The sequence below is a fragment of the Pteropus medius genome, unplaced genomic scaffold (genome assembly GCF_902729225.1).
Source record: "Pteropus medius unplaced genomic scaffold, Ma_sr-lr_union100, whole genome shotgun sequence".
In the NCBI taxonomy this organism is placed as follows: Eukaryota; Metazoa; Chordata; class Mammalia; order Chiroptera; family Pteropodidae; genus Pteropus; species Pteropus medius.
In genome coordinates, this window is record NW_024352783.1 from 2,612,186 (window position 1) to 2,639,820 (window position 27,635).

General features: G+C 37.2%; 1 protein-coding gene across 3 annotated transcripts; it reads right to left on the bottom strand.

The window, feature by feature from the left end:
- Positions 1-282: 282 nt before the first annotated feature.
- On the bottom strand, positions 283-27,635 carry MYH8 (myosin heavy chain 8). 3 transcript variants are annotated; one of them, XM_039847658.1, is made up of 39 exons: positions 27,598-27,635; positions 25,898-26,137; positions 25,109-25,252; positions 24,869-25,025; positions 22,266-22,293; positions 22,055-22,163; positions 21,871-21,963; positions 21,677-21,740; positions 20,906-21,004; positions 20,711-20,814; positions 20,414-20,552; positions 19,119-19,237; positions 18,854-19,003; positions 17,602-17,772; positions 16,433-16,742; positions 16,256-16,323; positions 14,557-14,644; positions 14,356-14,473; positions 13,864-13,987; positions 13,632-13,768; positions 11,884-12,139; positions 9,963-10,205; positions 9,696-9,872; positions 9,470-9,615; positions 9,297-9,387; positions 8,819-9,208; positions 8,277-8,403; positions 7,783-7,901; positions 7,459-7,655; positions 5,790-5,973; positions 5,542-5,707; positions 5,320-5,444; positions 4,323-4,631; positions 3,849-4,052; positions 2,761-2,886; positions 2,500-2,670; positions 2,210-2,314; positions 1,570-1,665; positions 283-564 (listed from the first exon to the last, which is right to left on the bottom strand). In XM_039847658.1, exons 2-39 carry the CDS (start codon positions 26,105-26,107, stop codon positions 415-417), a joined length of 5,814 nt encoding a protein of 1,937 aa, XP_039703592.1. In that variant the 5' UTR covers positions 26,108-26,137; positions 27,598-27,635; the 3' UTR covers positions 283-414. The 3 variants fall into 3 exon arrangements, with proteins under 3 accessions (XP_039703592.1, XP_039703594.1, XP_039703593.1); XM_039847660.1 differs by lacking the exon at positions 27,598-27,635 and having other exon boundaries at positions 415-564; positions 16,256-16,331; positions 16,438-16,742; positions 25,898-26,107; XM_039847659.1 differs by lacking the exon at positions 27,598-27,635 and having other exon boundaries at positions 415-564; positions 16,424-16,742; positions 25,898-26,107.

A 27,635-nucleotide genomic window follows, 5' to 3' on the forward strand; every position in this document is an offset into this window, starting at 1 on the left:
CGTGTGTGGCAGTTAAAAAATCAGGTTGGATGTCTCGGCTGTGGAGATCACTCCTGAGGAGTGAGGGGTCCTAGACCCACACCAGGCTTTCCAGCCCAGGGTTCCAGTGCCAGGAATAAAAATTTCCATAACTTCTGGCTGTGAAAACCAGCAGAGGTTATGGTGGTAGAGGTAAAAAATATTAAATGCTCTGCAAAACCATATATAATATTTTAAAAAATAGCCATGTTAGAACTATATTAGAGAATAAATAATTTTGAAAATAAAAATGTGACAGTTTGGTTTAATTTTTAAGTTTACTGTAATTTCTATTTAATGAATGGTAAGAGAAAAATAAACATCTTAAAGCAGGTGACCAAAAACAGCACATTTTGTGCATTTCTTCAGTCACTTGGCAGCATCAGACAGATGTGTTCACTCTGCACTGAATTTTGTGTGAACCTCCCGGCTCTTCACCCGCAGCTTGTTGACCTGGGACTCGGCGATGTCAGCTCGCTCCTCGGCCTCCTCCAGCTCATGCTGGATCTTGCGAAATTTAGTAAGATTAGCATTGGATTGTTCCTCCTAAGAATAGAGATAAAAATGTGAGAATTAGACTTTATGGTTCTCATTGCACTTGTCACCAAACAGGATTATTTCTTCAACTCAAATATTTCTTTCTTATAGTCAGTTTGCCACATCTGACTTCAAATCTGGACAAAACTTGTAACTTCAATTACATTTTTTATTTTAAAGAATGAGAGAAGAAACTGTTTTGTACTGGAAAGGACAATCTTATTGTGTCAAAACCATGCATGTGAAATCCATTTATGACGTATGGACTGGGTGGAAAGGAGAAAGAGACCCAGATACCTTCCTTTACAGAGTTTAAAAAGCAAATGTAAGGTCAAATTATAAGTCTGAGAAAATCCCACTTAAAAACTTTTTGCCATATATTTTGACTGGCATACAGAGAAAGGGAAAAAGTGGGCCTAGGAAGAAAGTATGCCTGTCTTGGTTGGACTTATTACCATTTGTGCCTCTCCCTTTCTTCTTTCCTTTTTTTTTACTTCCTACCTACTTCCTGCCTACTACATTGTGTCTGGAAGAATGGGAAAAAAACTAGGAAAAGTGAAGCTGGAGAATCTTCCAACATGTTCTTATTTACTATAGCAAATGAGCATCTGATGATGATACTGGTAGTGAGTGAATAAATCAATTGGGGTAAAAGATTTATGTTTGAAAATGCTTAAGTTTGTGCATTTCTAGAGTGAGAAAAATATTTATCATGGTGTTAATTAGAGTTTCTACTGTATATTCTTTGCAGCTATCAAGTAAGACATGTTATTTAGAACTTTCTTTTTTCCCTCTAAACCTAACAAATTGTTTAATAATAAAAATATCTCCTCTTGAAATCTTATTCTGTAGTTAAGATTTGGGGGTAAATTTCTATTTATAAAATCATCTTTCTTAAAATATGAGTTCTATATTTTTACTTGTGTCTCCTTCTTTCTTATTAACACATTCTCTGTATATACTTTCTACCCACAAAGAAGTTTTCTTCTTCTCCAAAAGCTTAAAGATACTTACAGCCTCCTCAGCTTGTCTCTTGTATGATTTCACCTTCGCCTGTAATTTATCTACCAAGTCCTGCAGCCTGAGAACATTCTTGCGGTCCTCCTCAGTCTGGAAGTTTGAAAAAAAAAGATCTGTACTAACCCAATGAAATAAGCCTACTCTGGGTGGTAAAATAGGTCACTTTGGTATGATGGTGGGCCTGGGGTAAACTCGGTCAACTCTGAGGCTTCTCTCCTAGTAAATACAGTTACTACTTTTGTTAAATGTCCACTATGTGGAGGCACTGTATTAGGTAATTGTACATGTCTTCTCTCGCCCTTACCTTCTTATCCTGGAGAGATGTTGTTATTCTATTTTATAGGTGATGAAACTAAGGTGTAGAGTATTAAGTAATCTACCCAAGTTTAAAAAATAAGAGAGGCCAAATTAGGGCTAATATCCAGTTTATCTGGCTTTAAAACTTGTATTCTTTTCTCTCTTATGCTGTTTTTTAAAGGACTTCCTGATTTTCTAAGCTTTGTATAGGTCTGTGATAAGCAACTGTGTCATTTGCTCCTTTTATGTACCAAATTAATGTGTATTGGTATCACATAAATTGTTCAATTTCCCATTGGGCAAGATTCTGGATAGTCTAGAAAGGCTATTTCCTTACCTGGTAGGTGAGTTCCTTTACTCTTCTCTCATGTTTCCGCAAACCTTTAACAGCCTCAACATTGCGTTTTTGTTCATTTTCAACCTCTCCTTCAAGCTCACGTACCTGCAACCAAAAAAGATGCTTATGGAATTAATCTTGGAGGATATCAATTAGCCCAGAATCTACTGAAGATAGTGGGTGATGTCTCCAGCCCCAGGACAAAGATGGGAGTCACTATGTAGGAAAAAAGAGGGATAGAAGGAGTGCCGTTTTCTCCTTCCCAGATGTGGAGAGCTTGAGATACACACTCTGGCCTCCAGTTTCTGAATCTGCTTCTTCCCGCCCTTCAGGGCCAGCTGCTCAGCCTCATCCAGACGGTGCTGCAGGTCCTTCACTGTCTGCTCCAGGTTCTTCTTCATCCGCTCCAGGTGGGCGCTGGTGTCCTGCTCCTTCTTCAGCTCCTCGGCCATCATGGCTGCCTAATTAGCAAATAAATCAAGAAAATAAGGAAACCTGGTAGTGGTGGGTGGCACACACATATCAGTAAAACAAAGGCTCATCTTGCTCACATCAGTAATGGCCTTCTTGGCTTTCTCTTCTGCATTGCGTGACTCTTGAACTACTTCTTCCACTTCACTCTGGAGTTGTGAAACATCGTTTTCCAATTTCTTTTTGGTGTTGATCAAGCTTGTATTCTGTTAAAAAAAGTCAGTGGAAATTTGCAAGATTTGCAGTTTGCTCTCTTTGGACTTTACAGATATCTTGTTGGTTCATACAAGGGACTAATGGGAACATTTCACTAAACTTTAAATATTTGTTCAGTGCAAAATAATTATTTGCAAGATTGGAACCCCCCACCATTGCCCCAAGTCCCATCTCATTTATGAATAAGGACTTCTGAGGTTTAAGAATACCTATATCAATTAATTGATGTCTCAATTATATTTCAACTGAACATCACTAATATTCTATCTTTAAAAAGGTTGGAAACATTAGGAAAGAATAGATACTTTTTGTGAAAAGGCACTAGGAGTTTTTCAATTAGAAGGAATCTATTCTCTGTGAACTTTTATGCTTTGGTTCCTTGGGGAATGCTGAATTAGTCTTATGAAAACATTTTCTTAAAATTTCAACCCAGTGATTCTTAAAGGGAATCACTACTATCTCTATGGGTATTTGGAAATGTTTGGTTGTCAAAATGACTAAGGGTTGCTCCTGCTTTTAATGTCTGGGCAAATCAGGAATGCTAACTGTCTTGCAAGGACAGTAAGCAAAACAAGGCCAAATGCTGAAGTGCCCCTGATGGGAAACACTGCATGGAACGTTTTCAGATTTTGGAGTCAACAGATAATCTTTGTTTAGGTATGGTCCAAATCATGGTTTTCAAAATAAAAAACCAATTTAATTTAAAAACCAATTTGATTTTTAAATAAAAAAGTAATACCCTCTTTTTTTGGTAGAAAAATCTAAAAAAGACAAATAGGAACACACACATAAAAACACTTATAACCCCAGATCCCAAGATAACCACAATTAATATTTTAGAGCATATCCCCTATCCTTTTTAATATACTTGTAAAAATGGAGTACTTTTATATTATAATTCTGATTCACTACTTAACAATACACAAGCATTTGTTTGATGCGAGGGTCCCACCTGGGTGTGCAGGAGCTGGACACGCTCGCTGGCATCTAGGAGCTCTTGTTCTGCGATTTTCCTGCTCCTCTCAGTTTGCTCCAGAGATGCCCGTAGCTCCTCCACCTCAGCCTGCAGCAGGTTGGCTCTGCGCTCCACCATCATCAGCTGCTCCTTCAGGTCCTCCTGGCCCCGGAGAGCATCATCCAGGTGTAGCTGGGTATCCTGTTAAGTAAAAAAAAAAGTCCTTAGACACTCTGAAAAGGATATGAACATCTCTGGAAATGAACTGGAAGAAAAGACTGGTGCCAGGAACAGGAAATGACAGGTCTGTCATTTGAAGGATCATGAAAATGGTGATGGCACCAGTTCAGGTGAGCTATATAATTTGCTAAAAGAAAAAAAATGGGTGGTTTAACAAAGAAGGTGTTTCGAGGAACGGAAAACAGGTAACTTGCCTGAATTATCTGAATGGTTAAATGTGGACTCATTTACCTTCAGGATCCCTTGGGTATTTCTGTAGTTCCTCAGGGCCTCAGCAGCCACACGGTTGGCGTGGTTCAGCTGGATTTCCATTTCATTCAGATCTCCCTCCATCTTTTTCTTGATTCTGATGGCATCATTCCTGCTCCTGATCTCAGCGTCCAGCATGGTCTGCATCGACTCCACGACTCTAATGTGGTTTCTCTTTAGCTGGTCAATTTCCTCATCCTTTTCAGCAATTTTCCTGTCAATTTCAGACTTGACTTGGTTCAGCTCCAGCTGGATGCGTAGGATCTTTCCCTCTTGATGTTCAAGTGATGCCTCAACAAAACAGTGATCAATTAATAATGGAAAATAAGTTGAATATTAGGAGTATATTCCTTGTGAGTCAAACTTTCATTATATCAGTTTATGTAATATTACAAAGCACAATACAATAGTTTTAGGAGCCTGCTAGGTAAATCATTCTTTTGTTTATTTAGTGATGGATTCTATGGGTCAGCTGTATAATAAAGGTGCTTTGTAAAGTATAAAGTGCTATACAAATATTATTCATGATTAATTATATGATTAAACTTTAGTAAACATGAACTATTAATCTGTTTTATAAATTCAAATGTTCATGTGTGATATTCAAATTCCTGCTGTAGAAACTCTGTTTTAAAACATATACGTAATCAAAACATTTTTTGATTACATAATACATGTATAAAATCTCTAAAAAATCGCATCATATGGATGTTCCATAATTTTCTTAATCTCGTTCTTACAGCTTTGCTTCCATTTAATATTATTTTCTTGGGATATTTTTTTAGAATTGATGGGTTATAGTATTTACATGTTTAAGGCTTTTGATTACTATTGCCAAATTGCTCTTCATAAACATGATAGGATCAGCTTCTCACCAGCTATGTACTAATGTGTCCACTTTACAGTATCATTGCTCACTTTGAGTGTTTCACTGGTTTGTCTTTTATCCCCCAACCTCCCACTACCTGAAAACATATACCTCTGCTTCCTCTAAGGCAGCCTGAATGTCACATTTCTCTTGTTCCACTTGCTTCTTTATTTTCTCCAATTCATGGATTTGCTTCCCACCCTCAGCAATCTGCTCAGTAAGGTCAGAAATCTCCTCTGTGGGTGAACAGGTAAGGGAGAAGTGGTTAGCCGATGGCAACATGGGAAGGTCCATGCAAGGCTGTGTGTGGTAGGGAGGTTCAAGAGGACTCACGCTGCAAGTTCTTATTTTCTCTCCTTAGTGTTTCAAGTTGATCCAGAGATTCCTCATAGGCATTCTTCACCTTGAACAACTCAGTGCTGAGAGAACGGGACTCCTTCTGGGAAGCCTCAAGTTCAGCCTGAGTTTCCTCATACTTCTGTTTCCATTCTGATAAGACCTGAAAAGCAGTAAATCATCAGCAGATACAAGGAGAAAGGGAGACCAAGTAAAACACTGAGAATGTAAGCAGGCTGGGCCACCTTGTCAAAGTTCCTTTGCTTCTTATCAAGAGCTGCGCAGGCAGCATTTGTTCTTTCCACATCAAGCATGAGATCCTCCACTTCATTCTGGAGCCGCTGCTTGGTCTTCTCAAGGGAGGCACATTTGGCATTCACGGCTTCTACGTGTTCCTCAGCTTCCTGCAGACGCTGGGCCAACTTCTTCCTGAAAAGTTAGCCAGGTTGCTAAGGAGAGTCGCGGTCAAGAACAGGGGGAAGTGATAACCTTCTTGGACCCCTTCCACAGTCCATTTTCCATAATGGCAAATAACGTGGTTTTCAAAACTGGTTGCCAGAACTGCTTTCTAGATTGATGAACTGTACGAAAAGGTCCAAAGTGGTAAACAATTGGATTCAAGTCCTTGGTATGTTATTGAATTCTTAGTGGCTACTGCTAGTGCTCCATTGTATGTGTCTTACCATACAGGTAAATCAGAATTTTCAGGACTTCTGATTGAATATGCTTGTGGAGAATGTGTGGCCAGGACAATTTTATTGATTGATTTATATATCTCATCTCATTTGAAAAAGGATTCAAAGCTAACTACTTTATTGGACAAAAGTATATTGAGCATATTAATTTGCTTTCTCAGACTTTCCATTTTATTTTATGTACTTTTTCTCTAGAGAAAAATAGCCAATTTCTTCTAATTGTACATATTTAGACTATCTCTCTGGAGAAAGAAATTAATGGATAAGTTAGGATAATTCATACAGTTTAAGCAAAGACAAGTTTTTTTCACTTCTGAATTACCTATATTCTTCATTCCCAATTGTGTGCCAACTATACATCCTTAAGATAAAGAAAAATCTCAGTTTTAAAACATATATTTTTTTCTGATTACATAATACATGTTCACTGTAGAACATGGGGGTGATATATAAAAACAAAGAAAAAAAACCTTGTGTTGTGCCCCCACTCAGAGATAACCATTTTAATGTGGTGCATTTTCTCCTAGTCTTATTTGTATTTATACATATTTATACATAATAAAATTATATGGTATATGCTAATGTGTACATTGCTTAAAAATTATTGTCTATCATAAATATTTCCCCATATTAATTATATTTAATTTCTGTATAAAATTGTATCAAATGGATGTTCCACAATTTTCTTCATCTTGTTCTGAGATTGGACATTGTGCTGAAAGCTTTACTTCTTTTTAAGATGTCCAAAAAAAATCTACTTGGAGGTCCCCTTTGGTGTGTACACAGACTAAGGCTTTACTTGATTTAGAACAATCCTGGACATTCTGTATTGTTTGATGACCTCTAACATGAGTTTTAAGAGCCATCTCTTTCTACTGCAATGTATAAAGTGGGCTCTGGATTCACAATATCTGGTTCTAATCCCAGCTGTACCATTTTTTAATCATATGTTGTTCGTTAGTTGATTAACCTCTCACAGCTTCAATTTCCTCATCTGTAAATAGGGATATGAATAATAATACCAACATAATGTTGCTACAAAGGCTAAACAAGCTAATGTATATGTAGTACTTGACACACAGTGTGTACTCTGTAAATGTTAACTTCTGCTATTATTATATCACCATCATCAATGCCATCACAGCTGCTTCTGGAAGTTGCTGAGTTGGACAGCTAAGAAACCATGTCATTTTCTTCCCCCAGAGTATATAGTACATACTTGGCCTCCTCCAGCTCCTCTGTGCGCTGGATGGCGTCTGTCTCATATTTGGTCCTCCACTGGGCGACCTCGCTGTTGGCCTTGGACAGCGCCCTCTGCAGCTCAGCTTTGCCTTCCTGCTCCTCCTCATACTGTTCCCGCAGCAGGTCACAGTCGTGGCGGGAGGACTGCAGGGCATGGGCCAGGGCGTTCTTGGCCTGCGGAAGTATGGGTTCAGTGATTTAAGTTCATTTATTCAGTGATATTTAATGTACACATCCAAAGTAGAACCTAACTGGACATGTTTAGATTTGATTAGCCGAGAAGATATTTGGAAAAACTCACTTTAGTTTCTTCTTCTAGCTGACGTTTCAGCTCCTCAATCTGCTGAGTAAATGCTTGTTTACTTCTTGAAAGCTGAGAGACTAAAGCATCTTTCTCATCTAATTGTCGACAATATTCACCTAAAAATAGTAGAAGTAAAGGAATTTGTTAATGGCATTAAAAAGTTAGCCTAAACCTTTTATATTTATGTATATGTATATATTCATATATATTTATGTATATATGTATATATTTATATATATATATGCCAAATATATACTTTAAATATTATAGAACTGGTTAGAACTGGAAATTAAAGAGCAAAATTGCCATAGGAGTGTAACAAGTAAATTCGTTTGCTGATTCTTGCTTATTTTTTTTCTTTCTGACCTGCTCAGCAAATTCTGATAGTTTGTTTATATTCCTCTAAAATGAGAGTATTTGCTATTTATTAAGAACCCCTAGAATCGCTTTTATCTAGTACAAAGTTTCAGGACTCAGAGAAAGGCTGTTACCTGCTTCTGTCTGCAGGCGTGCTTTCTGAGCCGTCAGGTCACTGAGCAGCCGCTGCTGTTCTTCTTCCTTTGTCTTAAGTTCACTCACTTGATCTTCTAGAGTACGGCACATCTTTTCAAGGTTTCCCTATGGGACATGTGGCAGTGAAGGATAAGATATTGTATGAAGTGAAAAAAGATAAAACTTGATTCTTAAAATATTTTTCGAGTGAATAAATTTATGTTGTGTGAGTAGAAAGTTATGGCATCAACTCTGGAACCTGCTGCGTGGGATTCAAGTGCGGTGAGTGTGTAACGTCTCTAGAGAGGTCATTGTTGGAGCCCATCTATTTATCCCAATAAAACTGACATTTGCTTAAAGTAGATTTTGAAATAATCTTACTGGGTCATATCTAGCATTTAAAACAATGAGATAGAATGGAATATATTAGAAAATACTAGATTAGTTCTATGAACTGCCTACAAGCAATGTTTAATGACAGGGGACAATGGGTGTTCTTAAAGGTTAATAATTAACCTCATTTAGAGACAGTAATGGGTACCTTGGCTTTGGAAATGGCTTCTGCGTTACTGCTAAGGTCATCGATCTCCATCTTCATTTCACTCTTTTCCTTCTCCAGTTTCTGCTTGACCCTCTGCAGGTTGTCTATCTGCTCCCCGAGCTCAGCCACACTGTCCGCGTGCTTTTTCCGAAGAGTGGCCACCATGGCTTCATGCTGCAGAGTGGCTTCCTCCAGATCCCTGCGCATTTTCTGGAACTCAGCCTCCCTCTTCTTGTTCATCTCAATCTGGGCTGAAGTTGCCCCACCAGCTTCTTCCAGCCGCTCACTTATCTCCTCCAGTTCCCGAGAGAGGTCAGAGCGCTGCTTCTCTGCTTTGGCCCGAGAGGCCCGCTCTGCCTCGATTTCCTCCTCCAGCTCCTCAATGCGGGCCTGGGAGTGACACAAGCACAACATAACCTCATCTTAATTTCATTTTTGGGGGGGTTGGTGCAGAAAAAATGGCACAGAGGTGACTCACTTGTAACTCCTTGATCTTCTTCTGTAGTTGAATTTCTACTGCTTGCTCATCTTCAATTTTGCTTAGCAGGTTGCTGATTTCAAATTCTTTTCTTTAGACAGAAGAACAAGAAGTATTAGCACTGCTATGAATTGAAAGATGGTATGACATAAATTTTTTTCTGGAGTTCCTACTTCTTAAGCTTTTCATCAATTTGCTGTCTGTCATTTTCTATATCCATTATAGATTCTTGGGCCAATTTTAGGTCACCCTCCAGTTTCCTCTTTGCTCTCTCTAGATCCATTCGAAGTTTCTTTTCTTGTTCCAGAGACCCTTCAAGCTAATTAGAAAGTAAAATTTGTTAAACACTGAAAATATATTAAAAATATCTTTTAAATGGTTATTAAAAAATACACTTACATCATCCACTTGCTGCTCTAGCTTGATCTTTGCTTTGGTCAGGGTGTTGACTTTGTCTTCTTCTGCCTGCAGGTCATCCAGGGTCTGCTGGTGGGCCTCTTGGAGGGCCTTCTTCTCCTTGGTCAGCTTAGCTATGGTTTCATCCAGGCCTGCCATCTCTTCTGTGAGGTTTTTCACCTAGAAGGTCAAGAAAGAGATTGTTTCTACTATAAAGCAGCTTATTGGATGCTAGAACCTTTAAATAGTGGAGGAGAATATGATTCATACTTTATTTTCTGTAGCGTGTTTCTCCTTTTCAACCTTGGCCAGTGTCAGCTCAAGGTCATCAATGTCTTTCTTGAGCTCTGAACATTCATCCTCCAGTTTCCTCTTCTTGGCTGTCAGCTCAGCATTGATCTCTTCCTCATCCTCAGCTCTCTCAGTAACCTCTTTGATTTTGGCCTCCAGCTGGATTTTGTTTTTAATCAGTTGCTCACACCTTTCCTCTGCATCAGCCAAGGCATCAGCTTCCTGTACGGAGATTCAGTGAGATATTTAGAGAATATGTTACTTATTTTGAACTTGTTCTTTGCATAAAATAGTAGTGTTCACTGAATTCTGATGAATTTTTCAGTACGAATATAAATTAAATTGAATATTATTACATGGCCTGGAGAAATGTAGCTAATTAGAAGTGAGACTATAGAGTTAGAAGCAAATTAGTCTGAAAAATAATTAGATTGAAGCAATTAACTTTTAAAATAGTGTGTAGAAGAGTGGAAGGACCAGAGGAAACCTGGGTTCTTGTCCCAAATTTGCCTCCATGTATATGACCTTTATTGCTTTATTCCTCTTATGTTCAATTATCTCATATGTAATTAAGGGAGTTGGAATAAATGATTGCTAAGAGCATTTCAGCTGTAATATTCAAAGATTTCTACTTAATCAAATTGGTTAGTTTTGGTTTTGAGCATTCTCTACTCAGCTCAAACAACTGGTTACTAGATTGAATTTAAAAAAGAAAAGACAAAGAAAAAATTTATTTTATGCCTATGAATACATTTTTATGTAGCATTTTTACACACTCAAAAGCTTCCTGATTGTCTATAACAGTGCTTTAATTGTCCAAAATTTTTACTTCCATTTTAGAAATTACCTATTAGTCTATAAATGAATTTTAGAATATATAAGAACATGTAATTTTGAGAAACCATATAGTTCAATAACTTTTTAATAAGTGACTAAAGGACTCACACAAAAATCAGTTCAGCCACTAACTTATTATTCTGGCCTGGGGAATTTCTTTAATTCAGTGTATGTTTTGTTCATATCTTAAGTTTTTTAAATGCTTAAATGGATGATAATGGGGAATTCCCAGGGTTCCTTTGCATCTATTTTTAACAGTGATATACTCAATAAATATTTACTCACTGACTGATGATAATACCTATGAAAGGTTAAGATGAAAAATCTGTGATCCTATGATTTTCAAGTTATAAGTTATCAGAAGAAAAAGTTGAAAATAGCTTCAAACTTTTAGGAAAAGTATCCTTTTCACAGGTTTCTTGATGACATTTTTGGGGTTGTTGGACCAAGGAAATGGGAAGTTGTGTTTGGCCAGAGTGCAGGTGCCAAACCTACCTCCACCCCCACTCTGATTAAAACTCCTTCCTGAACCAATAAACACAGGCATTAAGCACTCTGGATCTGTGTCAAAGGAAGAACTACAGAGGGCACCTAGCTCTACCTTATGCCCTGGTAGTTCAAGTACCGCAAATAAATGTATTGAGCTAAATCTTGGTCCTGGGGAAAGGAGAAAGAGAACCAAAAATAATTGTCTTTCTTGAATTAGAATACAAGCTCATACACTTGCATTCAGAAAATAGGACTATATTTTAAGACTGAGATGAAGCAGGCAAAGCACATGGATTAAGTGAGATTTGGGAGCTTGCCTTAAAACTGCTTCCTTCATGTTAAATTTGTGATATTGTTAAATACATTCTTCAATCTCTCCTTTTCCATTTTGTAATTAGAAAGTAATTGTGCCTTCCTCATAGGAATATTGAAAGTTAAGTGAAATCCTAAACACAAAACAAAACAAAATCTTGAGATTTTCTTTTTCAAGAAAAGGCCATTTATAAATCCAAAGTATGTGTAAATTCCAGAATATCTTCAGGATTATAGTACATTCAGAATACAGAGTACTCACAGATTGAACCTGGAGTTGCAGGTCATTTTTCTCTTTCAAGAGAGTGACCATTTTTTCCTCCAATTCCTTCCTTTTTGCCTCCGACTTGGCAAGTTCATCTTTGATTTTCTGAAACTCTTCTTTCATGGTGGCCATCTCCTTCTCTGTCTCTGCACTCTTGAGGAGGGGTTTGATCTTGAAGAAGAGTTTCATCCAGGGCCAGTGCTTCACATTCATGAATGCACGGACATTATACTGGATGCAGAAAAGGGCTTCTCTGAAATGATGTAAAAATATCAGTGTCAATTGATCTATTAGAGATAATGTTATTGTCACTTTTTTTACATACAAAATCCCCTCTTAACGACCTCCCACGTATAAATGATATGTGAAATTCTGTATGTGTTATATACAGGTTTTGTGTACACACACTCCCATTCACAGTAGTCCTCATTATAACCACTTTGCTAATGTGTGCTGCTCCTATCGGACAATTCCTGGTTCTTAAGTTCCCATCAAATTAGCAAAGAAGCTGACTTTAGAAGGAGAAACACTTTACATGTATGAGCATCATGTGCCATTTTAAGATCATTTGAGATATTACACCATTAGTGATTTGGGAATGGAGGGAGGAGAGTAGTTTTGGAGGGAATCCAGCTCAGAACTCATTGGCTCGGCTGTCAGCATGTGGATGTGAACTGTGAAATGGGGTTACTTTCTGACTTGCTCCACATAAATTGAACTTATGATTTATCATGTCTTCCTTGAAGCCTCTCCTCTCATTTTACTCACCACTGAATTATGCATTCTAAAAATTTCTTGTTAGCTTCTTCAGATAATATACTGGCTTTTCTCAAATTCTTTCAGATGCCTCATTCTTACCTGCTAAATTAGATTTTTAATATCTTCTGGGCATTTAGCATGGACTGAGCCCCCAAATTTGTTTTATTTAAACAAAATTGTAAAATAGTAATAAAAGATAACCCTTCTGCAAACTGTAGCAACAGATTGTCGAGGTTCGACTACCTTGTAGCAACATGTATGCCACTTCAAGCTTGCTAAAATGGAAATTTTATTTTTATTGGTCCAATATCTAAGAACCATAACTCTGAGAAGGCAGATACCATGACACAAATCATAATGTAGACACATGTAAAAGACTTGGGAATGCAGATCTAAGTAAGTACTTAATGAACAAAATGAATGTAAAATGTGTAAGGACAGGGAATGCAGTAATGCTGTGTAGACAGAGCTGGATGAGGTTAATCAGAGAAAGGAGGAATGGAAGTTTTGAATATGTAAATAGGTAAATTAGGATGAGGGGAGAGGGCTTGTACAAACTTGAAAATAGGAGATAAGCAAATTGCTTAGTCAGGCTGGAAAAGGCTGTGTAGATGGAAATGATAGATGAGGTAGGGAATAGAGAGGGCTTTGACAGCCATGCTTGACATCCAAAGTAACTTGGATTTGACATGGGAGACCATGGGGAACCACAAACTGAGATATGGCATATGAAAATAGTGCTTACTGCACATTATTCCTGCAGCTGTATGTGAGATGGATGGGAAAGGAGAAACTGGAGGGAGGAGAGTAGTTTTGGAGGGAATCCAAGTGTAAGGGGGAAAGCAAAAGCAATGTGTTGTAGGAATGAGTTCTGAGCTGGATGAAAAGCACATATTAGCCACAAAATGAAAACGTTAATGAATGAGAAAGGCTGATTGATAGTTCCTAAGGGACCTTACAATCTTGATATTCTGTAAGGCTGTTACCTCCTTTGCAACATCTTCTGATATTCTACCCTCATTAGGAATCCCCTACAGACAGCTTGAGTTCTTGTTATTATCTGGGCCAATTTGTCATCTCTCATTTCTTCCAGAAGACCCAGAAGGCCAGCTTTAAAGAAAACCTGGAGAAAGAGAGAGTCACAAATCATCCCCATACCACAGGAGACACAGATGGCAGAAGGTACTTGGATCAGGTGTAAACAAATAACAGTTTTACCTTTGTATGTCCGAATTTATATTGGGTATGATCAATATCAATAGAGGCCAGGAGTTTCTCAGAAGCCTTCTTGCTGTCGATGAACTGTCCCTCTGGAATAGCACTTGCATTTAAAACTTTGTATCTGTTCAGTCGAAGAAAGAAAGGTTAGGAAGGCATGATCATATATGAAAAACAGAGGACACCAAAAAGAAACGTCAATAAAAATCTTAGAGAAAAAGTAAAATTAAGAAAATCCAACAATTTTTTAAGTTCATGTAGTAAAGCGATGTGATTTCCTCATTATCTAATGCATCCCTCCTTCTTATTTTTAAGAATTGTCACCTCTTTTACCCTGTTATTCTGTCCTACTACCACAACACTATATTATTTGGCTTTTAAGTATGTAATATTCACTATGCAGGATACATGAAATAGTATGAATAGGGGGACAACAATTAAGATGATTAAACATTCATGGCATTCAGTGAAAGACAACAAAGAGAGACTGGCCTTTGTTTAAAATCCCCATATAAGATTCTGCTTGGGAATCCCTTCCTGCAGATGCGGATGCCTTCCAGCACACCATTACACCTCAGCTGGTGCAGGACAAGTTCGTGCTCCATGGCCCCTAAAAATATATTAGAATACTTACTATTGGGCACTGAGTTTTTAAATTTGTGCCTGTTATTATTTCATGCTCTTACATCTTACCAGGAGTTTTGGTTTCATTGGGAATGATACACCGTACAAAGTGAGGGTGTGTGCTCCTCAGATTGGTCATCAGTTTATTTAAATTTTCCTAGAAAACCAGATAAAAGAGACTTGATGAGGCAATTCTATTTCAGCTTTCTTTACTGTAATTATGTAGAAAGAACCTATGTATGCTCTTAACTATTAAGTGTAAGTCTGTGAGGCTTCAACTGCTTTGTACTTTTAAGGTCTTAAGAGTTCTAGCCTCTCAAATAAACAAAAGGCCAAAATATTGGAAAGAAATACAGCCCTCCAAGGTATTACTTTATAGCACTTAGGATCTATCCTACAAACAAACTGAGAATTCAGTAGCCTTGATGCGCAGAAGTATTCTCAAGACTATGTTCAAAAGACTATGGCCTTGCTCTGCCACTAATGATTTGCTTGACTATAAAATTTCTTTTGGTTCTCTGTGCCTCATCTGAAAATAATTATGATTACCTCTAAGGTCTCTTTCATCTCTCTTAGTGATAATAATTTTCACAGTAACCTAGGATAGCAATTGTTCCAACTTTTGCTATTCTTTCCTTGAGTTTATTATTCCCTGGAACTTCTAACCTCTTCTTTTGTATTGTTTATTATTATTTTTAAGAGTCTAAAATTATAAGATAAATGTAACCTCGTGTGGGTGAATCTAGGGTAACTGAGAATGATCAACAGTCTGAAGCATATACGGAGGAGTTATTCCAGAAATAGAGTAATTGGTTATGACAGATGACAATGTTTTGCTCAACCACAGAAAATTCATATGTAAATATTTCTCACCATTTCTTAGGTGTACTCTTTAGAAGGCAGAGTTGCTTCCCCCACCTCCCCACATCTTAGATAACCATTATGAAATAAACAAAATAAGTAATGCATTTTAAATCTTGAAAACATGTACAAGGATGTTGATGAAACAAGAGTTGGCTGTTTCAATGAGATAATGCAGATTGCCAGTGAGAAGGAAAAGAACAGGAAAGTTTTTCTGTTTAAGTCATAAGTTATATCTGCATTTTGGTTTTAAAAGGAATGAGACATAGCCATACAAATATTGACAAAGTAGCCAATTAAACCAGACATTTTGTACATCCCCCATTAGAACAGCCAGTTTTTAAGCCATTTAAAAAAATCTCATTATTTGCAGTCAAATTATTATTATTCTTTTAATTTCAAGAGACATTTTCTAGCAATCATCCATCTGAATCATTAGGGTTGGATTTAGGTGTTTTTCAGCTATTACAAAAAGTTAAATCCACCTCAGAAGACAAAGATGTGTTTTGGTGGAAGGATATCCTAAAGAGTGTATCTCAGGGGCATTCTCAAAGAGGAATTCAGGAACATTCTCAAAGGGCGACATTAGCAGAATAAAGATATGGCCTTCCACAGGGATAGCTTTGAAGTTCAACTATATTTCCTTAAAAATAAGTCTTATTATATAATAAGAAAGCTTCTAAGGACATTTTGGGATTCCTGGATACATTAAATGATCATAATAAGGAATAACAGATAAAGTGTCTGACTCTATAGGACAAGCATTGCTTTGGCTGTACCCTGATAAGAGTGAATATTTAAAGTGATTCCTATTAACATTCCATTCCCTTCTAATTTATTCTGAATACTATAATTATGAGAACTCATGGAAACTGAATAGGTTTTTCGAATTAAATTTGTACTTTACCCTGAAAAGAGCTGACACAGTCTGGAAAGAAGAGCCCTTCTTCTTAGCACCTTTTTTTGCACCACTGTCTGAGGTAAAAAGAAAACCCAACAGTTAAAGTAGGACCCCAGAGGCTGGAATGGTATGTGATCATTCTGTGGTAATAGGTTTCAATTAGATTAAGAGTACAGAAAGTACCTGCTTCAGCACTAGCATATGTGGAAAAGAGACTGGCCAGAGTCTTCATTGAAGACTTCTGGTACAGCCCGACCACAGTCTCATTCAGGGGGTCCTTGTTCTTGTCAAGCCAGCCGGCAATGTTGTAGTCCACAGTGCCTGCGTAGTGCACCAGTGAGAAGTGGGCCTCAGCCTTGCCTTTGACAACCTTGGGCTTTTGGAAGTTGGCAGACTTGCCCAAGTGCTGGTCATACAGCTTGTTCTTGAAGGAGGTGTCTGTGGCCTTGGGAAACATGCACTCCTCTTCCAGAATGGAAAAGATGCCCAATGGCTGAATTCAGAAAATTAGACATTGGTGTCAACCTATCTTCTCTCAAAAGATATAGACATAGTGACTGTCATTTGATCAAATTATGATCTTTCCCCAATTAAATATATTTATAAAGTATAACGGTCACAGCTCAAAGAAGTCCTTTTGTTAGAATGACTTTTCCATCATCTTTTCTCCAGTTCAATCCACAGGATCATTTTCGTTAAAAGAATAGCTGGATATAAACTCCAAATATCAGCATAGCATGTGAGGGTGACCCATTAAAAGGGTCTATATTTATCACACATTTTTTCCTATTGAGTGAATTAATCTGTTGTCAAAGTATTATTTTGCTATGAAAAGGAGTTAACTGATATAGAATGTTTACTTTATATACAATAAACAGTATAAATAACCCATGTCTTATTTAAGACATTTTATCTCCTTAAAGATAGATTATAAAGAAGTATAAACAATTTGACTTCTTGACTTCGAAACAGATAACCTTTCATATAAGCCCTGGATGTGTTACCTATGCATTAGTTTTTATTTAGAAAGAAGACTAATTTCTATTGCCAACATCTTGGTTCATAACGGAGACAGATTTAGAACTAATGAGGTAGTTCTTTTAGTGAAGCAGATCATCCCAATAGAGGCTTCATTGGTGCTTTAAAATTGGATTTGAGTCAGTGTTAGAACAAACCTGATTAGAACAAAATGAAACTAAACATTCTGATCCTTTGGTAAAGAAAAAGTTATTTTTAAATAGTAACTTTCTAATTTTTTTCTGAAATCAATGTAATTAAGATTGAAGTAACACTTTCTCGACTTGCTTAAGACACTTGAAAAAGTTCAACCTTTTGTTAGATGTCAAACAGACCTTCTCAATAAGCTCAATGCAGGCAGCCAGGTCCATGCCAAAGTCAATGAATGTCCACTCAATGCCTTCCTTCTTGTACTCCTCCTGCTCCAGCACAAACATGTGGTGGTTGAAAAACTGTTGCAGTTTTTCATTGGTGAAGTTGATGCACAGCTGCTCCAGGCTGTTAAACTGCACAAAACGAAATTTTCAACATTAAATAGGTTTTTATAGCAGTAACATTCACTACCGAAAAAAACATTTTATTGAAAAAATGTGGAAGATAGTAATGAAATAAAATTTAAACTAATTGTCCCTTCAAAAATCCTAGGGGAAAAAATGATTATTTTTGACATGAACCCTTTTCATGAATTCTGGACATTAAAGGCATAGATGTCAATCACACAGCAAGAGTTCTGGTAGAATCTACGTCTTACCAACTCTAAGATTGCATGGACAATAATATATGTTAAAAGTACAATCATGATCCTATGAGTTATGGTTCAGATTTAAGGGTGAAAGTAATTTATTGAAAAACTTCACTTCTTTTTACCACTTCTATAGAAGATCAGACATTTTCACTTTTGGCTGTCACATTATTAAGGAAAGCTTATCCAGTTTCTTTTCTGTTCATATCAAAAATTTGGCAAATCCTCTTTGTCAGGTCTGTGGAAGCAGGGACCTGATGTGGTTTAGCAATTGAGGATCTGAAAGAGTCTTTGTAACAGTTTACATCCTCATTTTATATATGATGATACTATAAATGCCCCAGAGGGGAAGTGGTATGTGTCACATGAACCTGGAAAAGAAAAGATTATGAACTGTCCATGTGCTTCTACCTTTAGGCCCATTCTCCTCCATGGGAGATGCTTTGTGTATAGATCAAATGCTACATATCTGGGTTCCTGTTTTGGCTTTGCCTTATATGGCCGTAGGATCTTTGGCAAGTGTTTTGATTTTGCTGATCTCAGTTTCTCCACATGTGTAATTAGCAGTAATATTGATTATTCCTTTGTAAGCTGATTTAAAGATTAAATGAGGTAACATTTTGAAGTGCTTAGTATAGTGCCAGAAATATGCTGCCTTCTCAATAAATCTTGGCTGTTATTATTATTACATTCTGTTACCTTCCAGATACTTTGGAGGTAACTCTAGGTGCAGTGTTGGAGAAGACAATGTGGACTACAAATGTAAATGAATAATGATAGTCCCTTAGTATATCAAAGTCCAAACTACCTCCCTCCCACTTTTTATTAATATGAAGATAACTCACATCAAAGATCTCAAAACCAGCGATGTCCAAGACCCCGATGAAGTACTGTCTGGGCTGCTTGGTGTCCAGCTGCTGGTTGATGCGGGTGACCATCCACAGGAACATCTTCTCGTAGACAGCTTTGCCCAGGGCACCCACTGCATTGTATACCTTCATGGGCAAAGTAATGTTTTTGGTGTTATTAGAGGCATTATTAAAGGAGTAATGTTTGTTGACATTATTAAAGGCCTGGGATGTGTGTAATTCATTGAGGCCTTGAACTTACCTGCTGCACAGTCTGGCCTTTAGTGACATACTCATTGCCGACCTTGACCCTGGGGTAGCAGAGTGCTTTGAGCAGGTCAGCAGAGTTCAGATTCTGGAGGTAGGCTGCTTTGTCAGCAACTGCAGAGATACAATTCAAGAAACGTTGTTTAATGGTGGATATCTTTTTTAACATAATCTTTCCATTTTCCTCCCATCAATTTTCTTTATTATTTAAATAAAACTTTAAATAATTCTATAGAATATCAGATGAAAGTCTCTGTACCTTGAGGATGTACTTGCTAATAAATGGCCAATCAGTTACACTGGCCTTTGGTGATTTATTGCAGGCAGCCTTAGAGAAATTCTTTAACAATAAACATGTTCAGTGTTTATGGAAATACTCTATAAGTGAGGCACAAGCCATAGTCCCTGCTCTTAAGACATATTAGGTATAATTGGAAGGATAAGATAAAAACATCTTAATATTCACTGTTAGGAATAGTTAAAAGTCAGAATATTTGGATCCTTATCTCAGTTTGGCTCCTCCCAATTTTACCTCATTGGATCAGTTTCTTTATCCACAAATGTGGGAATTAAATTTCACTACAGAGTTCCTTTCAAAATTCTATCAATGACTATAATACAAATACCACATGTCAGAACAAGTAACTGCTGAAAAATTTAGGGGAAAGAGAAAGAATGTCAAGCTGGGAGGTCAGAAAGGGCTTCAAGGAATGGGTAACTTTAGCTAGCGTGGTAGGTCCTCTATATTCCATGTTCTTTCCATACATAGAGTATGTGGATTTTCTTTTTCAGTTCCTTTTTCATCTTATTTGCTGCCTAGACTGTCAACAGGTTTATATACAGACAACACAAACATGTACACAGATGTCTAGGGACATCCTTCAACCCCAGCTATGTTTGGGCAGATCCTGTATTACCAGCCACTAGGTTTACCTTGGGAGTGCTGAACTAGACCACTAGGCCAAGTTATCCTATATGCCTACCCACAATTGCCAAGATAAAGCAAGAGCACTATTCCATCTCATTCTCTCTCTAATGATCTGGCCTCAGGTTGTGCTTTTTTAAATATCTCCTTATACATGGCTATTAGGGCTCATTTTAACTTATTTGGGCTGGATAGAAATGATGGATATATAGAGATATGAAGAAAAGGGGTGAGGAAAACATGCAATGTGTATAAGTGTGTATATGTCTTTCAGAAGTCTAACTACAAAGGAGATGTGAATTTAGAATAGGCTTTTTTCTTCCCATATTTTCTAAATCAAACCCAAATGGAGCTTCATTCAGTACCTTCAGTGCCGTCTGGCTCGGCTTGCTCCTCACGCTGCTTTTGCTTAAATTTCATGTTCCCATAATGCATTACTGCTCCTGTGAGCTTATAGATGGATACTTTCTCTTCAGGAGTAAAGCCCAGGATGTCAATGGCACTCTGCCAGGAGAAGTGACAGGACAAAAGTTAGGACAGAAGAGGTTAACTTATTTAGGAGGACATCCCAAAGTAACCACACCTACAGTAGGTTGCTACTGTCATTCCCATACATAATGGGATTAAAAAAATTTTTGTGTGTATGAGAGAGAGAGACTTACATCAGTGGCCATCAGCTCTTCTTGGTCATCAATGCTGGGGACTGTGATCTCCCCTTGACTGATGAAGGCATAGTCGTATGGGTTGGTGGTTATCAGGAGCATTTCTGGATACATAGAATTCAGGGGATATGTTTTACATTAGAAGTTGTTCATAAAAATATTAACTTTCATCTATGAATTTAAGATCTTTCTTACCAATAAGATCTGGTTTCTTATTGGAAGTAATCTGATAAAAAATATGGTAACTTCTTTCTGCCTTTAGCTGGAAAGTAACTCTAGACTTTTCTAAAAGATCTAGACAGAAAGAGAAATAGATATTGAATTAGGAAAAAAATCAGTGGTGATGAGATATTAAATGAACCTCAGTGTTTTTGCTACAATCAGGGGGATTACACAGGCTCCACTGAGATTTTAATTTGGTGGTTGATCCTCTTGGTACTACATATATGAATTCAAATACACATGGCAAATGCTAAAGGTCCTCACCATCTAAGAGCAAAGACTGAAGCATACCTGCTCTAGGAAAAATAAACTTTTCCTATGGGAGACCTGTGGCCTCTGTATTATAATTGATCCTTAACATCCTTTCCTTCCTCATATCACCTCAGATTGTGGTCAAGGGCTTCTTGTTTCCTTGGAAACACCTACCAAATCTCAGACCAAGAACAAATCACAGAGATGTACTGTAAACCTGTAAGTAACTTGTAAGAACCCATAAATAGCCCTAGTGTTTGTCCTGGAAAAAAATTTCTCAATTGCTTCTAAGGCAGGAATTCCAGAATGTGCTACAGAACAATCAGACTAAGATTGAGGTAAATGGAGTACACAGTAGAGTATGGATAAGTCTGGCATTGGCTCATAGGCAACACTGGCAGCAGATTCAATGCATATCAACTATTGCAAAATATCCCTGCAAATAAAATCACTTGTCTCTCTGTTTTGATTTTCAATGATTCTTTTACTCACATGTTTCAATATCTGCAGAAGCCAGCTTCCCTGTAGTACCGAAGTGGATTCTAATGAATTTACCCTTGGAAAGAGAAAGATTATTTATTATGAAAGAGTTGAAGCACACAGTGATGCAATTGAAATGATAACTCAAACGTGGCTGCTCTGGCACTTAAGGGCAGAGAAGAGCTCTCTGTGACCAAGAGACTTACAAAGCGAGAGGAGTTGTCATTCCTCACGGTCTTGGCGTTGCCAAAAGCCTCCAGCAGGGGGTTAGCACTGATGATCTGATCTTCCAGAGTCCCCTGCAAAGGCAAGAGCGGTCCTCACATCTGGGGCTGTAGACTTCTTGAGAGCCCTGATAGTCTTTATTCTGACTGCGGCTTTCACTCTCACCTGCATTTTGCCAGTTTCTTCCTTCTTCTTCTCTCCAGTGACTGCAATCGTTGCAAAGTACTGGATGACACGCTTGGTGTTCACAGTCTTCCCTGCACCAGATTCTCCCCTGTCAAACAGAAACCGGAGAAGAGATCAGAACAATAGCTTACACTGTCAACATCTAAGACAATCATCACAAAGCAGAGAAGAAGTAAAAGAAATCACGTACGTGATCAGGATGGACTGGTTCTCGCGATCTGTGAAAAAGAAATCAAGACTGTCAGTTTAAAAAAACCACACACACCGACAGTCGACATGAAGACTTTTGAATCAATTATGATCAAACACAGCTTGTCCTTTTTAACATTTTGAAGATGTCGCCTATGATTTTGGTTTTATGTTTTGCCTTTTGGGGTAAAATTTGTGAAAATGGGAGGCAAAGAATCATATATTTCTTTTTGTATTTTATTAAATTGAAAACTTTTTTATGGGAAATTTCAAACATATATAAAAGAAGAGAAAAAAGTATAAAGAACCCCCATGTGCTTATCATACAGCTTCAATAGTTATAATTTTGTCAATTTATACACGTTTAAATCTCATAAGATTATTTTAGAGAAAATCCTAGGCATCATATAATTTCATCTGTAAAAGAATCATAGAATTTTGAAGTTTTGATAGATAAAGAAGCTGAGACCCAGAGAGGAATAAGTGACTTTTCTAATAATTACATAGCTCGTTAAGGTCAAAGATATTCAGGTCTTTTGACTTCCAATTTATATATTTTTCTCCTACCTGGACTCCTCCCAGTTCTTGATATCATTAATTTGACTGCTGGTAATACTAAATAAGGAAGGGATTTGTAATTGTAAATGTTTGTGTTTATTTACTTTCTTTTGAAGGCATTCCTCCACCCCATCCCCCCGATTTACTTCACTTTTATTATGAACAATCATGGTCTCAGATCAGTTCAACTAGCTTTAGGGCTGATATTAGTAGAAATTATTCCAAAATTATTCTTCGGTCACAAAAACCTACTATCCCACATAAAAAAGGAAAAATCCCACCCAGTCAAGGAAAAGATATCCTGTGTGTATTTCCAGGGAAGTGAGTTTATACATTCTCAAATTTCTTCTGGGTAGTTATCCATCACTTATCTAATGGATTCATTCATTCTCTTGGAGAGAACCACGTAGAGTAATGATAGTATCCAGGACTTTGGGGCATATCAAGTTCATGATGGATACTGCTACTATAAAAATACTCAGTACTTAAGAGAATTCCTCTGCTGAAGGATCCTGAAATGCTTTATAAAAAGCATTGTTTATTTTTATTTCTATTTTTATTTTATATACATATTTAAATAATAAAGCAAAAATCATTACTAGTTATATGACTGATGTGTTGGATTTATACCAACTTTCCAATTTGTTAAAGCTGTAATTTTTTTACTGAGAGATTAGAGATTTTTGAGAATTCTTAAATGTAAAAATACATTTAGAGAAATTGATACAAATCTGGATGTTATTTAGGTGTTATAGATTTTAGAGAACTTTAAAGTTCTATTCAGGGAAGTTGATACAGATTTTGGGACATATTCAAATTGATTTCTTTATCCGATAGAAGAAAAATCATGAAAGATCATATTGCATCTAATGGGAGCACAGATAAGAAAACAATGTGCTAGTCTCTTTTGACAATGCAAAAATAACACCAACCAGGTCCAATACCACAGTTTTGCATGGTTTTATATGAAAATCATGTTTGGGGAGTCATAAGTAATCTTGAATTTGAAGCAGTTCCAAAGCTTGGGAGTAGGGACCTTTGTAGATGTGGTAGCAGTGTAAATGCAGCTGCTGAGTATTAAAACCCCTGAAATGAGCCAGCATTTGGATAATTTATGGAAGGAAGTTAGCTTCTGTTGACAACCAAAGAACAGTTTACTGGCATGGAATCCTTATAGAACTGCTGGCCAATTTGTAATAGAAGATTCCTATTTTATTCCTTTCTCTTCTCTCTTCTCCTTTAAAGGACAATTTCAAAACAAGGGCAACAAAACAAACACAAAAAACTAAGGAACAAAACCCTCTCAGTTTCTAAAATCCCATGGACTAACAGGAAACTCAGGAATTTAGAATATTTCCAAAGGCAATACATTTGGTGTGTGAAGATAAAAGGTTTTAATGCTGTATTTTGGCCTATAACGTGTATCGAAGCTTTTTGTTTATATTTCAATAAGGCAGGAATAACAGACTTTGAAATAATTTAAAAAATATTTTCGGAGAAAGAGAGATTTTTATTTTCTTTTATTCTAATAGGAAAATACTTCAAAATCTTTGGAAGCTAAGTCATAGCTCTTTCTTTACTCTTGTCTACCCCAAAGGTTGACAATATTAGTTATGTCATTTGACGATAAAGATGGAATTCACAAAGCTTTCGAGCTACAGCTGGTACTTATTTTCCTTGATTGCTGTGAATGTGAACATTTAAAAAGAATAAATTTGAACTGCTTTTTATTCAAATCAGAAAGTGAAAAATATGGGAAAGCAACAGATATGTTTACAGAGTTGTGTTCATTGTTTTAACTAGGCTTCCAATTACTAGCTGGGTTAGCATGAGCAGGTCAGTGGACTCAGTGAACTTTACTTCATTTGTCTGTAAAATGGAGATGGCTGCTGGCAAGAATATATGACATTACAGCTCTGAAAGTTCTTTGAAAACAGTGAAGCCCGATGTGGCTGCAATGTATAATTATAATCAAGGCCCAGACAAAGTCTGTTTGTTCATTGAAGATTCTATTGCCACATTTCTGTAAATAGATGTATCACTCACCAGTCAGCATGAACTGATAGGCATTGTCAGAGATGGAGAAGATGTGGGGCGGAGCCTCCTGGCGCTTTTTGCCTCGGTAGGCAGCCACCACCTCGGGGTTGTACACCGGCAGCCACTTGTAGGGGTTGACGGTGACACAGAAGAGGCCTGAATAGGTCTGAGAAAAGTGGAAAATGCAACATGTGAACCTTGTTTTTACTCAGAGACAAATGGAATACAGAGAGGTTGAAGAGTGCTCACGTAGATCATCCAGGCTGCATAGCGCTCTTTGAGGTTGTACAGCACTCCAGGCTCGTGTAGATGAGTCATCATGGCCATGTCCTCGATTTTGTCATATTTTGGAGGGTTCATAGGAAAGACTTGGTCTTCCTTGACAGTTAGAGTCTGTCAAGTAAAGTAAGAGACCAGTGTGTATTAATCGTTGGAGGTAGGGTTTATAGTTTATCTGATTGTTTTGGTTATAAAACGACACTTGCAGACACTATCCTTTAAAATAAAGTCATGAAAATGTATTTATTTCAGACTTTGGTGCTAAGAAAATCTGTTTCCTACGATGAGCTAGGATACTACCTTTTTACAAAGATGTTTTTCCTCCCACATTCCCCTGTCCCAGGTTTATCAGGTTATGTCCTTTCATTCTTATTTTAATAGGTTAATTTTTTTTCCCTTGCCATTCATTACAAGAAATTCCATTTGAGGATAAGTAATAGGAATATTAATATATTATTTAACTTAGTGAATAATACTTCTGATAGGAGAAGTTAGTTTTTACTTCTCCCGAGTATTGGGGTTGAGACGGGGAAGTGAGGAATTGACTTTAATCCTAGTGGGTTAAAGTCCTGTGAGTACTTGGGAAGATAAGAAAAGGGATTATGGCTGAGAATTTCTTTTACCTTCTAAATCTGATGTCCATAAGCGAACTAGAAGGGTGCTTGTATAGGCTTAGGGATTCCTAGCAAGTAAGGCTTCATCTCAAAGTGAGGAGAGAGAAAAAAATGAGGAGTATTTTCTCCTTATGTTTTTACTTACTGCTCCGCTTTCTGTCTTTACAGTTATCTTTCCTCCTTCCTTGCTTTGTATAGTGCTCTTCACGTAGGATTCTTTGGCTTCCACGACAAAGACCGATGTTTTAGCATCAAAGGGCTTGTTTTGAGCTTCGATCCGCTCCTTTTCCGATTTTCGAAGATAGGGAGCGGCTACGCCAAAAATAGCCATCTCTGCGTCAGAACTCGCACTCATGGCTGCGATTTATTTAGCAGAGGATTCTATCTTGGAAACGAAAAGAGAGCAGGAGAAATAGAAACCAGCAGTCATACATGTGAGTTAGGATTTGAAATCAAAGAAATGTTGAGCCTCTAGTGCCTGGGCTGTAACTATTTTCCCCAGCTGTTGGTACCAGTGTTTTAACACAGTAACACTAACACAGAGCTGGTTTGGAATGAGATTATCATTTGAGTCTTCATTTTTAGAACTTTGAAAATTCCCTTCCCAGATTGCATATGTCTTGATCCTTAGGGATAGGGTACCTACGATTGAATGAGAATGGAATCTTTCTTTGCATGTTTAATCTCTAAACTGTAACAATATCCATAGCTAAAACTGTTGGGGGATTGTTTTGTAGCAACTGCCATTCTTTAATGGTCACTTTTCCTTCTGTGTAATGTTTGCATCTGCTATATGCTAGGTCAATCACAGAATTAGGGAAGAAAGTTTGTCTTGTGCAAATGAAGGTTGATATTTTCAAAGCTGTCAAAAACATCCTTGTCTTTTAGATGGCCATTTTTTAAAACTCATAAGCCAAATAATTATTTTTAACATCTACTTTATCTTAATATTTGGTGTTATGTCTCTCAGTGGGTTGTTAAAAGAACCTCATAATAAATTCTCTGTACTCTGGATTTGTGGTCATTTGGCTTTCTGCCAAGAGACTTAATACTTCCTTAATTCTAAAATATCTTTTGACACTCTCCTTTTGGCATGAGAGATTTCAAACTGTTTGTTAACAGATCTAACCACAGAGAAATGAGAGCTTCAGCATGAAGAAGGCCCCTTCTTCCCACATAAATTCCACAGGCTTCTCTTCTTTCCATTCAGAAAAAGAAAAGAAACTAAAATTTAAGGGTTCATCACATGCAGGTAAGCTATTGTCCTCTGATAGATAGATATGCCCCTGCAACATTAGTATGTTAGTTTGATTCTTTCCTTTACTTTTAGGTATACATTACTTGGGGAAGAGCCAGGATCTCTTCCAATTTAGGTACTATATTTAGCATTCTGTGGGTATAATATTTGTGACTTTTTAAATGAACAATAATAAACTTTTCTGAAAGCAAATAACTGAATCATAAAAAAGTAGCTGAAATATTATGGTTATAACAAGATGTGTTTATGTTTTTAGATAAAAATTATTGGTAAAATGTTTGAGTATTCAACACTTTGCAGTAGAGAGAGGTTAGCATGGAATAGTCTCTTGCCCCTGGACAGGTCTAAGTACAGCTGAGACCTCACTGTCAAAATTCATTCTGTCCTAAATGGTCCTTTAATCCTGGAACTCAAATGAGGATAGTCTCAGGGAATAAGATGTTCTGAAAAAAATGATGTGCTAGCATTTATAAGACTATTTGGAAGCACCATCTACTTACATAATTGCAAAAAACAAAGAAATGGGGTATAATTAAGAATTGTTGCCAGCTTCGTTAGGTCAATACATGAAAAAAGCTGAGTCTTACCTCTGGAGTTCCAGATGAAAATGTAGGTTCGGAAGTGT